The following is a 14715-nucleotide window of genomic DNA, read 5'->3' as shown; positions in this document are numbered from 1 at the left end:
AAAAGACATGAAACTACAAGTCTAGCACCCATTTTTTTGAAACCTAACAAATACAGAATCCAGGTGTAAGAACATGGAAATCAGGGCAACTATGAGTCCACCAGTCTTGCCTCAGTATTAAGTAAAGCTTTGCAAAAATTTCTGCTGGACATATTAATTAATGGAATAATTAAAAAAATCATACTTTTGCCAGACTGACTTGGCGTCTTTTTCCGTCAAGACAAAAATTTCTCTATATGAAGAAAGCACAATTCACCTTATGTCACTGAGTGTAAAGCATTTGATATGAGTCTTCCCAAAAGTTTATTCAGATAGGAAGATGGGCCAGTACCAAATTACTACAGAAAGCCACTGGTTTATTTCAGCAGAAAACCAGACATGCATTCAAATTCTTCTGATGGTAGATATCCAGGTAGGTTTCTTGCATTCAGCTTAGTGTGCTTTGGCAAGCTGGCAACACGTACTTTTCCTGAACCATTCAATTAATAGTAGTCTTTATTTTATCTACGTAGTGATTATTCTTGTAAGCACTTTTTAGTTGATTTGGTTTGTACGTCAGGATATCTAATAAAAAAATGTTCTTTTATATTTGATAGCCAGAATAATATTCATGAACTTACCAGCATGGCTATCATATCACTACTCTTCTATTGGCATAGTTGTTACAAAAACAATTTAGTAAACAGTACTGAAGTGTTCTAATTTAACAAATGTTTTTGGTTTTCCTTTCTAGCCAACAACTAAAATAACTACATCCTTTTGCGGCAACAGAGTAACTTCATTGTCTCATGAAAATTATATGCAGTAAATTTTCTAGGCCTTTGTCTTCTGAGTGCATTTGTGAAAACCTAAAAGAAACCTTAAAAGGGTCAAGTATGAAAAGCTGAAGAATTGTAGGGTATATAAACAATTGGCTAAGAATGAGGATAAAGGAAAACCAGTGGAATTCCTTGAAATTCAGTCTTAGCACTGATCATTTTTAACATTTCTGGTCTTTCTCTTCCAGACAGAAGAGCAGCGAATTGTAAGTCACTTGCAGTTTATCACCTGGCCAGACCACGATACTCCCAAACTGGCTGAGCAGCTTATAAAATTTATTTGTTACATGAGAAAATCTCACAGTACAGGACCAATTGTTGCTCACTGCAGTACTGGCATTGGAAGAAGTGGAGTTTTGCTGTGTGTTGAAGTACTGCTCAGCTATATAGAAAAAGATCTAAGTGTAAGTATCAAACAGATCATGGTTAAGTATTACAAACCGGTATGGATGTCAACAACATGTGTGGGCATCTTAGACCAGAGTAATTCCTGGTAGAATTGATCCTAACAAGATGAAATAAACTGAACTTTTGTTGTTTTAAACACCAAGAATAATAACTACAAATACACTACTTGTAAAAGAACTGAGTCACAGCTTCTCCCTCCAAACATGCTTAATTCTTTCTTTATAACTTATATGTCAACAAAATAAAATGTGTTCTTTTCTGGTAGTTCAACATCAAGCAGATAGTGAGAGATTTGAGAGATCAGCGTTTTGGCATGATCCAAACTAAGGTAAGTTCTCAATATTAAATTAGATTATGATTTTTAGAAGCCTTGATTAGTGGTACATATCCACATGCTTTGATAAATCTGGAGCTTAAAGCATAATTAAGTTCTCTCATTTGAGGAAACTAACAGCCTTCCAGGCAAGTGGTATCTAGATTTAAATATGAAAGGTCTGTCCCTCACTAACTAATTTAAATAAATGGAAAGCACCAATATAGTACAGATACCAGCACCCCACCCCACCCCAGCTTTTTTTTCAACCAAAAAGAAAAGCTGGGATCAACAGCAGAACCACTGAGATGCCATAAACAATACCCTGCAAAACTGTGGCCTTAAACCAAATTCTTGCTATTGCTGAGTTATCATCACCTCAGTAAATCCTTCTCCTGCTGAAAAGAGTTTTCACACAGGAAAAGACAAGATGCAGCTAACTCAATTTAGCGCAAAGAGGTGGTGGGAAGAAAAGCAAGACAAGACTAGGATAAACTCTTCCTGTAGCCAAATGTTTTAGCACATGCTCTGATCTATTTTTCATCCAGATAACGATTGACCACGTGATTAAAATTAAGCAAACAGATAACCTTCATTGACCTAAATAAGACTTGAGCACATGCTTACAGCTACTGCATTAAGAAACGTTCCTGAATTTTTACAAGTGATGGAACAAAAAGAACAAGGGTGTTCTTAAATAGCTATCTTTTTATATCTATGTTACAAAGATGCTGAGTGTTATAACAGCACTTCAGCCAGTCTATCCTCCTTTGTCTAGAATTTATGTTGAATGTAATGAGGTGTTTCACATTGGTGTCTCTGTGTACAGGATGAGTATATATTCTGTTACGAAGTTGTACTGGAAGTCCTTCAGAACCTTCAAGCAGTGGATTCCTACTGACTGCAATATGACTCTTTGCTGTTGCTATTCCCCTTGCACTCCAGGGACTACCCAGCAATTGCTGTAAGAGATGTCAAGCCAGCACAGACAAGTATTATATTGCATGCTTTTCTAGATTACTATGATTTCTAAGGCATTTCAAAACCTTGTTTAACATGTCCTGCGTAAGTCATTTAAGTCTTGTCTCACAGTTTGGAGAAGCAGCCAGCCAGCAATGCAACACTGCTGTTAAATTGCCATGGACAATTTGCATGTACTGTGTAATAATGTATTAATTGTTAGGGAAATACTGTGGGACTGTGACAGGGAGATAGCCTTACTTTCCAGAGATCAGCTATAAAGATCTAAGATTCTGCTGGTGTTGGTGGAAGGTTAGTCGTCCCTTAGATATTGTTGTGCACTATGGGCTTCTGGACCCCAAATCACTATTTTCTACAGTAGTTATGCTTTTATGTGGAAGGACTTCACTTGGTTACCTTTTGTTGCTTGAACAATGTAGAACCATTTCCAGACATCACTCAAGCCCAGGAATTTATACCACCATCACTAGACAGCTTAAATCAAGAAAATGACAGAATATAGGATGCCTTTAAATCCTAGTTGATTCTCTTCAAAGCAGGAAGAGCGTTCTAATAATTGGATGGAATATTAATTTTTCCCAGCAATATGAATAGCTGTAGATAGCATCAGTATTCTTTCCTTCTGTATCCATGTGAAAAGGAACGCAATACTAAGATAGATTAAATGACTGTGTGCGCATTGCGGTACACATATACATTTCATCTTCCCCTGATCCTTTCCATTGATTAACTCTTGTAATTCTCATCTGGGATCTGAACCAATCTATGGGAAGTCCCACTGGTTTCAGTAGGGGCTAAATCAGAAATTTTAAATTAGAGTAAATAACTCTCTGTACAGTTTATTTCTCCTATAAAAAGTGTTTCTATTACTGTGAATTGGAGTGGATTTCAGCAGAAATCTGCTGTTCAAGTTTGTACTACTTCTAAGTCCTTTACCTACAAAGTGACACATATGGAAGTTATTAGATATGCATTGGAAGAGTAACTTTTAAACATAGGAAATTACAACAAAATTTATTTAATTGAATTGTACATATTTTTAAAATATCATTGATTTCCAGAAAGGAGAATATATTAAGAGGCATTTGAATATAAAACTGCAGTAGAAAAAAGAAAATAAAATAGCTGTTTATTTTCATTACGAATGAGAGGTTAATGGTTCACAAAGAATGAGGGATTAAACACAAATTAGAAGTATGACTTTCAGAAAAAGCCACTGTAATACAATTAGAATTAAGGCCAAAGGCCATTTTTTCTTTCTGCCCTCAGATAGTCCACTGGAAGTCAGAAAAAGATAGAAATGAAATTTATGATGTAAGCCAGATGCTAACTTCAAACATATTGATAAATATCCAGAGTAATGCTAAATTAGTGGAGTAACTCTGGACTTATATAGGTGTAAACATATACAGAATTCAATGTTTTGTCTTAAATTCATTGAATTTGAGCCTTCCAAGAAGCATTACTATCCATACATCCTGCATTTACTATCTTTATGTCGCATATAAAGGGCTATTTGCAGTTTTGTCAAGAGTCATCAGCCAAATTTTTGTTCATAACTTTGTTACCTTCATTTGGTATTTGGCCTTTTGATTTTAATTACCACATATGTACTGCTATGCAATGAATGCACTATACTGCACATGAATATCCAATACACTTTTTGTACCACAAGAACTTCAAAAAGCTCCTCAGTGAAGATATTCCTATACTTTTTGCAAAGGTGTTTTTTCTGTGGTTTAGAAAGCGCATTCTGGATCTGGAAGACAATCTTCACAGCATTTTTTGTTTCTCCACATTTGTGCATCATCTTTGCAGCTGTTTGACAGAAGTGTTTGCTGTTTTACAGAAGTTTTTTCCTGTTTTACAGGGTTATTAAAAATATTTCTGAAAATACTGCTTTTCATTTCTATTTCTCTTTTATGAAAAATCACTTCTAATACTTAATTACTAATCAGTAGGACCTCTAGGGAAAATAATATTTTATTAATCGGGGCTTATATTTAAACTTCCTCTAAAGGCAGATTTTGTGATGATGGTACCTTTCGTATATTCCCCTAAAGCAGGTATTACTGACCTCTGAGACATTCTGCCATATCCCATGTTCTTATCCTTAGGAATATAATAATTAAATGCTTTTAAACAGATATGGCGTTTCTGATCCCCGTAATGACATCCTCACTCAGACTGAACTTTGTTTTGGATGAGACATCATTTTTACACAGATCTAGTCCTCTAAGGCTGCTAGCAGAGTAAGATAAAACAGAACTGGCTTTCCAGAGATTTCATCGTTGCTACATAACAAAGAAATTTTCACCCATAGAAACTCTCAGAGCCTCTCAAACCAACTGTGAGCAGAGCCAAATAGATGCCATTTACCACACACTAGGTGACAGGCCCTCCACCTGTCACAGTCCTAGAGCGATCCCACAGAGCAAGTGTTTCAATCCACAGCCTGAAAACATTTTCAGAAAGCTGCAGGCTTGCACAGGTTCTGCACATGTTTGAAGCTAAAAGCTGGTCACCTCAGTACTCGTACCACTCATGAGCTCCACTGCTGACAGTCAGCCTAGACAGCAGATAAATTTTGAGGAGGGAAGGACTGAAATCATAGACACTGCTTCCTCCTACAATAGATACCATGTTTGGAGAAATAAATGAGTTGGAACCAGAAAGTACTTAGCAGATGTGGCTGCTGTATATGCTGTCTTGGAGATGCTAAGGAGCCATCTGTTCTCACCTTCTCATTTAAAGGCAGGATTCAGGGATTCAACTTCCAGCTGTGCTGCAGACCTCCTGAATAAGACAAACCACTTAAAACAGGATTTTCTGCACCTCACAGGTTTCTTTTAAACTGTAGTACTTAGGTAGGCTCATATCTTTTGAAGACGGGGCCACTGATCTCAAAGTGTAGACAAACTGAGAACAGTTAGAAGACTGTTAAGAGCATTTAAGTATAGGGCAATGCAGCTACGTCCAGCAGCCGATACACCATTTCCCCCCATACACAGCACAAATGAAAGTCCCATTTCTGGATTCTTTATTCATGCAAAACTCCCATGGAATCAAGTCTCCTTGATACACATTCATTTGGAACAAGAGATAACCCACTCCTTAAAGAGCTCACGCTACTTCACAAGTCAGGCTAAACTGGATAGAAAGAAAGATCTACTGTCCCATTTCAGTCATAGATGAGGCAGGGGTTGGTGATTTGTCTAAGATCTACAGAGTTTTTGAAAAACCTGATAACTAAGCCCAGATGATATAAGCTCTGGTCCTGTGCCTACATGCAAAAGTGTTTTTCCTCAGTCAGAAAATAGGATCATGCTACTCTGGTCCATTTCTGATGAGATATTATTTAGCATATAAAGTGGTCTGTACCTTGCACACATCCTAACACACAAGAGATGTATTATGGTACAGAACCTCAGTCTGCGCCTGTGGTCACACTGCTCACTGTGGCACTGTTTGTATTCCTAAGTCTCGTTGCTCTACTGCCTAGTTACCAATCAGGACAAGCTGTAGTACAAATGCAAACAGAAGGGACACATTTGTTGCAGGCAGTCCCTGCTATAACAAGCACTCAAACCAAGTCAACATCTGCTAGGCCTCAGATTCATACTGTAGCACAAAACCTTGTCAATGACAGTCTATGTTCAGATAGTAGCTCTGTCCACAGAACAGCAAGCACATCTCGTCATCTTACTCTGGGGAAGCAACCATTCCACTGCCATTGAGACTGCTGCTAAGTTTTCTATGTCTACCATTTTATCTCAATTTAAAAGCAAGTATAGCAAGGACAACCATCTCATTGCTATTAAGTTACAAAATCATGTGAGTAGGAGGAAACCAGCATCCCCATTCTTTAACACCTTCATTGAATTCCATGGACTCAGGACATGGAGGTGACTGTGTACATTGTCAGAACATTGTCAGGTTTGAAAAACTGACTTTAAAAAGTACCAACTTGTACTTTTAAAACTTGTACTAACATAAGAAGGCTTCCTTTTAATTTTCCTAGAAATCCTGGGAGATGAGTCAGTAAGTTTTCTCTGTCTTTCCGGCTGGAGTTTATGGCCTTACTGAACAACAGAATCTTCTGTGATAGAACAAGTAAATACAAATACCGCTGGTATTGTGAAAGAACAGCAAACACTGCCATCTATGGGCTACTGCGTCACCGATGGGCTACTGCGACACCATTCATCGCAATTAGTCACTCATGCCATTAGCACTGAACCACGTCATGAACTTCCACTGAAGATCACTCAAAAGTGTTACCGAGATGGACTTGGCAGGATGCTGTGCTCTCCTTCCAGCCTGGCAAGTGCCTGCCTGGCCAGGCAGCTGATGCTGGCTGCTGACAACTGTACAGCAATACTGCTGCTGGTCCTCCTGATCCTCAAATAATGATAAAGAAGTACTCAGCCAGCCTCGGGAAAAGTATCTAGAAACTTGACAGGGCCTGTCCAAATCTGACGAGAGCCTAACTTATGAATAAACTTGCTCTTGACCTTACAGCAGGGGCGCTTTTGGAATGAAGCGCTTTCTTCATTTACTGAAAATTACGAGTAACGGGAAACCCTCCTGGAGTTTCACTAGAACTGGTTTTATGAAACACTGTGAGCAACTGAGACTAAATGGGTTGGAATATTTTTAGTGTAAGACAATACCTGTAAACTGGTTTCTTTTGTCAAGTACGTTGCAAATTCATCTACAGAATGAGGACTGGAGATAGTGTCACAAATCTCAGTGTAATATTCCCAGCCACTGCACATCAAGGAATGTAACCACGTAACAGTTAACCTGAGCAGGCCCAAGCCTGTCCTTTGCTGTGCTGCACATACAGCTTAGCCTTCAGGCCTGTGTTGTGCTGGGAGTATCTCTTAGGTGCAGAATAAGTGTAGCCAGCTAATTGTAAAAGACAGCCTGTAGGAAGCTCCCATTTACTACTGGTGATTATGCCACCAGCAACTTCTTGCCTTGAAGCAAGTTCTCATGTGAACATTCTTTCTGTTGGACAGCAGCCATGGTGAATGGAGTTGTTTTCTTGTAAGAAAATCATGTAATAGTTCAAATGACCAAAACAGGGTAATCCTTCCATGGACAGGGTCTTCACAGTGAGCTGAGCCCAGATCAGATGCCTGTTTGATGCGGCACAACTTGGAGTTCCCGGCATCTGAAGGGATGTAAGATTGTCCATACTATCTTTTCTTCCTTTACAGTGCTAGCACTAATAAATAGCACTTTAAATGATATTTTGCATAGTCTGCATGCCTTTATTACTGCAATTACAATGGAATAGCACCTCCAGGTGCAAAACAGTTACCAGTGAAGAACAATCTTATTTCTCATGGTTGTTAAATCACAAAGCTGGACTCAACATGTAGATTGCCTGCCTACTACTTGGAAAGCTGACTGAGTATTATCGTATACTATAAAAATAGATGGCAGCTGAGATCTCTACACTGAAAAGAGACCTCACCCTTGTAGTATAAGCAGACTGAGAGTGGCAGTTCACTATTTGATCTTCTGAATGTCCAGCAATGTGTGTGATGGAAGAGCACAGCTCTTATAAAGACATGTGTCACAGTAAAGTGTGATTTGCACATAATCTTGCACTGATGTAGCTCTGTAGAAATAAGCTTGTGAAACCAGAAGAGTATTCTGTATTGCCATACAGGTATCATTTTTCTTGTCTTGGTCAATTACTTAACGTACACCAGGGATAACAGAAACTCATACTTAATCCGTGCTTCTCCAGGCCCAATAGCATGGAACAATTACCTGAATCACACAACCATAAAACCACAGACTAGTTGAGATTGGAAGGAACCTCTGGAGAGAATCTAGTCTAAACTCCCCAACTCAAAGCAGTGTCATCTAGAGCTCAGAACTGTGTTCAGTTGGGTTTTGAATATATCCAAGGATGAAGACTCAGGGACTTATCTAGGCAACCTATTCTAAAATTGATATTCCTTAGAGTAAAAAAGTTTTTTTCTGATGTTTAAATGGAATTTCCTGTATTTCAATTTGTGCCCATTGCATCTTGGCCTGTCACTGGATACTACTAAGCAGAGTCTGTTTCTGCCTTCTTAACTTCCTCCCATCTAGGAATTTGCACATATTGATAAAATGCCCCCCTGAGTATTCTCTTCTCCATACTAAACAAGAACAGCTCTCTCATCTTCTTATACAACAGACATTGCAATTTCTTAATCATCTCAGTGGCCTTAACACGCCAATACTGATTCAGAGAGAGCACGAGATTCCATCCAACAGTTGCATGTCTACTGAAGTTAAGAGAGAGTCTTTTGGTGCCTACTAGCATGACAGAGTTGCTGTTTTAATACCACTTATGCACTGATCAAGGTCTATGAAGCCAATATGGGAGTTTAAGAGAAGATGGAGAGCATATCTTGGATGTCAATCTGCAAGATCTGTCAGTGACAAGCTCTACTTTTTAGCTAGTCTTAACTCACCAGTGTCTTTCTTTGTGCAACTGAATTTTCTACATAGCTCCCTCCCACAAGAAATAGGTGGCTGTTCAGAATTCATTGCCACTTCTCCACAGCACCACATACACATGTACACGTGAGGAACAGTGAACTTTTTGAGCTTCTGCTCTGAATTTTACAGCTGTTTAGCTTGCTCATTAAACCATTCAAAACTAAAAACAAAAAACAGCTAAAATCCCCTAGAGCAGTACACCCCAACCAGGCAACAGACACAATGGGGACTATACAGTAGCTGTCCAGCACGCCAGCTCATTACACAACCTAGCAATTAACTGAAGTTGACTGTGCTCCCTCCCCTCCCTGCATTTGTTCTCTTGAAAGATGACAATTCCTTCTCCTCCTTCCTGTTAAACCCTCTTGGAAAGGGATGCTAGTGATTGTAGGCTTTCCTTTCCCATCACACTACTGTAAAAAAGCTCCTAACTATTTCCCTGACCATTTCCTTCATGGCTGAAGTAGATTTAGCCCAGGCAAAGCACTAGCTGCAGTACGTCTTGGCCCACTCAATACACCTACCAATAACCCCCAAGGCAGAAATGACGTGCTGTGAGCTCACCTAATGCCAGCATCCTTGGATGAGTGACAAGGACACTATGGGATATAACTAGCATTAGGGAAATGTAGCTATAGCAACACTAATATTCCCAAAGCAAATCCCCACCATGAATGCAAGGAAACTGTTGTTATTGTATACATAAAAGGAACCTGGGCTACAGCATCAGAGGAGAATATGCCTGGCCTGCAGTCTTGCCACAACCAGTAACACACACAAAAGCACACATGTAGCAGATAGAAACTTAGCTCACACACCTTTGGAAATGCTGGGTGAAACAACAGATCCAAAACTGTTGAGTCTTTGCAAATAAATCCCAAACTTCACTCAGCTGACTCCAGACTTTACTGCAATTTTAGCATCATGTAACACTGTTGTGGTGATCAGAAGTCTGCTGTTGTTCCAGAGGCATGAACTGAACCTTGGTCTCTCACGGAACTATCCTGCCTCTACATCACATCTATTTTATCCACTGAAACCAGGCAAAACTTGTAGTTGCGTGTTCAACCGGAACACAGACAATGCTTTTCAATATTTTGGAAACCTAAGCTGAAATAACTGAATGACTCGTGGGGAATTTAGACTTTCAGTAGATAAAGAAATAAAAAGTTATTTTATTTGGCTTGGAATATCACTCTACATACTCCTCCAGAACTCCTGGGTTCCTCTCTTCATCATATCTATAATTCATTGGAAGACAAATTCTTTAACAGTATCATGCCTCATTTTCCTTGTCTACTGTTTTACCATCTTAGAGGAGATGCATGAGTCACAGGTAATGCTTGTCAAGTGTCAAGAAAGTACTCAAAGTATAAAATGTTCTTCATGCTTGCACTTTACAGTCACTACATATTCCCCTCAATCACCGTGTGTGAGTTAGGGTATATGTAGCAAGCATCTGTCTCATTATTAGGAAATTTGTGCTGCATCATTAAGTGAAACATTTCGCATGACTGAGTTATTTCTGTTGCATGTGCCTGTCCCCTGGAAAGAGTAGGATCCTGCTAATGTATAATTTGAGCAGCGAGTGGGAACAAAGTGGTTATTTCACAGCTAGAAAATCTATTAGTATCAACTAACTTGAGCCACTAAGCACAGACTGAGCACCACTCCCTTTGGCTGACAGCAATTTTAGATGAAAAGATCTAAAACTGTTCCCATAATTAGAATCCGGACAAAGCCTGGGATGCCAGCAGCAATGGGATGACCACACCTTTCTTCTCAATACAAATGCTCAGCTCCTTCAAAGCAACATTGCTCTAGGCAATGGCAGCTCTTTCTAGAGCACTCCATGACAGCTCCTGCTGAGATTTTCAATCTCATCAAGAGTTCTCCACCTACTCCCCTTCTCATCAACATTCACTTAGATCCCTAGCTTAGATTCCTAGTGTGGGTGTCTGCTGGATTATGTTCTTCTAGACTTTGTCAGTGGCTCAAAAGGCCAGGTTCAACTATCCAAGGAGTCCTCCTGGGGACTTACATAATACTGTTTGAGCTCTATCAAAGCATCTGGTGAAACTCAATCATCTCCTTGTGTTTCTGAGAAGGACACAGAATAAGCTGGGAGCACCACCGACAAGTAAATATGTTAAAAACATCCATTACACTTTTCTTCTTTTCCCTTTGTCAACAGTTCTCCCTTCTTATTTATTCAGTTAACAGGGCAACAGGTTTGCACCCTGACTCTCAGTTTATTGTAAAGTCCTTGAGGAATACAAAGCGCAGCTACCTCCAGGTGGTCAATGGCCTGTAGCCAGCTAAAGTTATCACAGCCTTGGGCAGGGAAGAGAAAATTTTATCAAAGATGCTGGCCTCTGTATCTTCAGTCCAAGTTGCCTCAAAATCATTACACAGAACAGCTCCCTGGGAAGTCTACAAAAAGCAATCCATACACAGGACTCAGAACAGACAATAAAGTTTCTTACCACAGCCTAGGTTATCAATTAACTTTTGTAGTATCTGCACCACACTGATAGATGAGGCTGGTCCTCTATCAAAGCCCATTTGGTCCCATTCACTTGTCCACTCCTTAACCAACACAAGTTTTGTGTTTGCATGAACATGAGGCTGGGGCTGGCAGAGTACTAGCAAGAGGGATGGTGACAATGGCCTGTCAGAGGGGAAAATCACTGAAGATACGTGTGACAGACCCACTGGAGTGAATTAGGTCATCTAGTGCTGTCATAAACAATAGGGCCAAAGATCACACAATGGCAAGCAGTCTCCCATATGAAGGTCTTTGGACAATTGGCTCTGCTAGTAAGGTTACCAGCAGTAATGCTGCATGTCATGTCATCACTGCAGAGACTGGATGGCATGGAAAGGGAGGCAGAGGTCTGAGATGCTCAAGGCAAGCAATCTGAATCTTTAGAGTGAAAATCTTTCTGCTAAGTAGCGAAGAGGATATCCACTTTGGACTTGATAGAAAATCCACCCTGCTTTGTCCTCTAACATAACTCTTTCTTACTGAAGGATCAACAGATAAATAGGCCGCAGCGACAGGTTGTGATTGTTTAAACTTACCAGTGACTTTAAGGTCTCAGTCCTGCATTCTTCAAGGGCGGGTGAATTTCAGGAAGTACTGTGTATCCACATTCTGGATTCTCAGTAGCAGCTGGATCTGTGGTGTAGCTTTCACAATCGCTCCTGAAAACTTTGACCATCATTTTACTAACTTCCTCCTTCTGTTCTTTCCTCCTCCATTCTTTCCCATTACAAATCCTAAAAAGGGTTGAAAGAGAAAAGGAGATTGATTGGTAACATTTCAGATTCTTCCCCCTTCACCAAAGGCCTCACAAAACCTTGTCAAATGTAGGGAATCCTCTATTTTTCAGGAGACATACTGTTCCCATATCTAAAAGGGAGAAAAATTTCTTAGTTATAACTTGCTCCACTTTGTGAAGTTGCAGAAGTACTACACACAGATAGATCCAAAAAGTGCACTTGCAAAAAATGAGAGCAAAGGCAATGCTGCTTATGTTTATAGGACTAAAAGGATCAAGAAAAAATTGGAAAAACTCATTCAGATGATCTTCATGCATATCAAATGGGTTAATTCATTTGAACTTCAAGCAGCTCATTTCCTCCTTCCTTACCAGAATTAGCCTGAATATAACATTAACTTTAATACCGTTCACTGAAGTTTTGTGCCTGTTTTCAGACCCATGCCTAATCCAAACTCTGGGTACACATGCCTAACTGCTGAACATACCCACAATGGTACTTTCCAGGCTAAGGCTTTGAATATGTGCTTTGTGCAAAGTTTAAATACAGTGGAGACTGGTTATATCACAAGGGCCTGGCACTGCATGATGAGCAAATGTGACCTGCACCATTTGCTTTTTATGCTATAAAAAGATGGCATTTACATGCCTGCAAAAATCCAATGCCAAATTCCTTGTATTGCAGCTCTGCTATGTCCCATCAGTTTTTCAAGCCCTTTGATCTCTAAACTATACAGTGTTCAGTATGCATTATTATAACATCACGTTTTGGTTTTGTAATCTTGTGATTCTGAGTGCAAAATCAACAGAAATCTTTGTGGATGGTATTTGGGTGAACATTTTTTAATTTTGTTTTATAAATTACTTGAGTGAAGATCACAAAAGGCTTGTGATCCTTCTAGTTCCCACCAGATGTCACCAAGCTCTCAAGGATCTGAGTCAGGGCAGCAGAAGCCTCCAGCTTGAGTGCCAGTCATATACTATGTCTTCCCCTTTTAAAGAGAACAGGGTGAAGCAGCAAGCGTAAGGAGCTGAGGACAGACCCTTTCCTTGTGTCAGTGGATGAAACACTGCTGAATCGCTACTGAGCCACAGCTGCTATGATTTCACTGCTGTTGGATAGTTTAGTCTGAAAGGAGTCAATCTCCCTTCACTTAGCACCAAGGCAACACTACCATCACAGTTCTGCTCTCCTCTACCTGAAACACCAGGCAGAGCAGGCAGGAGGTACAATAACATGCACAAAAAGGAAGTTTATGCTACTGCTTTACAGTCTACAGACTCTGCAATGAAGTGGCCTGCCTGAAACTGCACAGGGAGTCATGAGCTAAACCGGGCACTGAAGCCAGCTTCCAGTACTCATCTTGAAAAACACTCCTCCGTAAGCATCTTGCTTTTCAAGGCAGTGGTTCCCTTCTGAGTTTTACTGAGTGCTAAGCATTGTGGTGTCTTGCACAGCATAAATGCATGAGGTCTCCCTACTCAAATATGTGTGTTCCCCAAGAAAGCCAGCTTGCCAACAGGCTCTCTTCAATGCATCCCAATTGGCAGAATCGCACACTTAAGGCCCTGCCATCAGAGGAAATGTTTAGTCTCAAAGAGATTAGATGCACAGACTAAGTAAAATGAATAGAAGGTGACAAATATCCAAGATGTATGTTTGAGAATGAAGAGGCTGAACTGGAAATGAATGAATTTTAATGAGAGAAGGAAATTCACCATGAATCACAGACATCTATTGTCCTGAAAGGGCACTGTTCCCCATGGCCCCAGAACAAACATGAAAGGCACACATTCCGTGAGGTATTGTTGGGGCTGGCTTGACTATGGTGGCTTGGACTTGTATAGCACCTTTCACCGAGGGCTTCAAATCATTTAACTTCTGAGAGGCTGGTAGCATTATTCTGGGCTTTTTACAGACACTGAAGTATGCACTGAGACAAAATGACTTAGCCTCACAGTTAGCAATTCCAAGAGCTGGGAAAGTGAATCCTGATCAGTATAAATGAACCTCTGGCCTAGCGCCTTATTTCTGCAACCTTGCTCCTAGGGAAGCATGGCAGTTGGTTTCTATTGCACCAGCTCTCACAAATGACATTGTAATGAAGAGATCCTTGCCCATAAGAATAGCAAAGCCTGTTTGTCCTGGGTAGCTGGTAATAGAGTGCACATTGCTCCCTACAGTGTACACAGCAGCCAAGGGCATGCAGAAGAATAAACACAGTTTGGCCTTACTCTTTGGTGCCCTGACAAGCTGACAACAGTCACAGAGTGATTCATCTCTAGCAGTTAGTCTTATGCGTTACTTCTGTGACTCAGCAGGGAACCCTAGTCTTGTCGCCTGCCCACCGCAGCTATCACTGTTACATTTTCCTGCTGGCCTACCAAAATAACCTTCAGC

The 14715-nt window shown here is 40.1% G+C and overlaps 2 protein-coding genes across 9 annotated transcripts in view; one reads left to right on the top strand and one right to left on the bottom strand.

Moving 5' to 3' along the window:
* FRMPD2 (FERM and PDZ domain containing 2) overlaps positions 1–4416 on the top strand; it is a 77141-nt gene extending 72725 nt beyond the window's left edge. For all 8 annotated transcript variants that reach the window (XM_055793519.1, XM_055793532.1, XM_055793542.1 and 5 more), the window contains 3 exons: positions 1007–1222; positions 1492–1554; positions 2369–4416. In XM_055793519.1, the coding sequence (XP_055649494.1) occupies positions 1007–1222; positions 1492–1554; positions 2369–2440 (351 nt within the window). In that variant the 3' untranslated portion in view covers positions 2441–4416. The remainder of the gene's footprint in view (positions 1–1006; positions 1223–1491; positions 1555–2368) is intronic.
* Positions 1–14715, bottom strand: part of MAPK8 (mitogen-activated protein kinase 8) — a 167056-nt gene that overhangs the window by 134657 nt on the left and 17684 nt on the right. The window contains exon 2 of the mRNA XM_055793569.1: positions 12115–12312. The gene's annotated coding sequence lies outside the window, so the exon portion shown is untranslated. The remainder of the gene's footprint in view (positions 1–12114; positions 12313–14715) is intronic.

This window comes from Falco peregrinus, chromosome 1, assembly GCF_023634155.1.
Source record: "Falco peregrinus isolate bFalPer1 chromosome 1, bFalPer1.pri, whole genome shotgun sequence".
NCBI lineage: Eukaryota > Metazoa > Chordata > Aves > Falconiformes > Falconidae > Falco > Falco peregrinus.
This window is presented reverse-complemented; position numbering and strand designations above follow the sequence as displayed.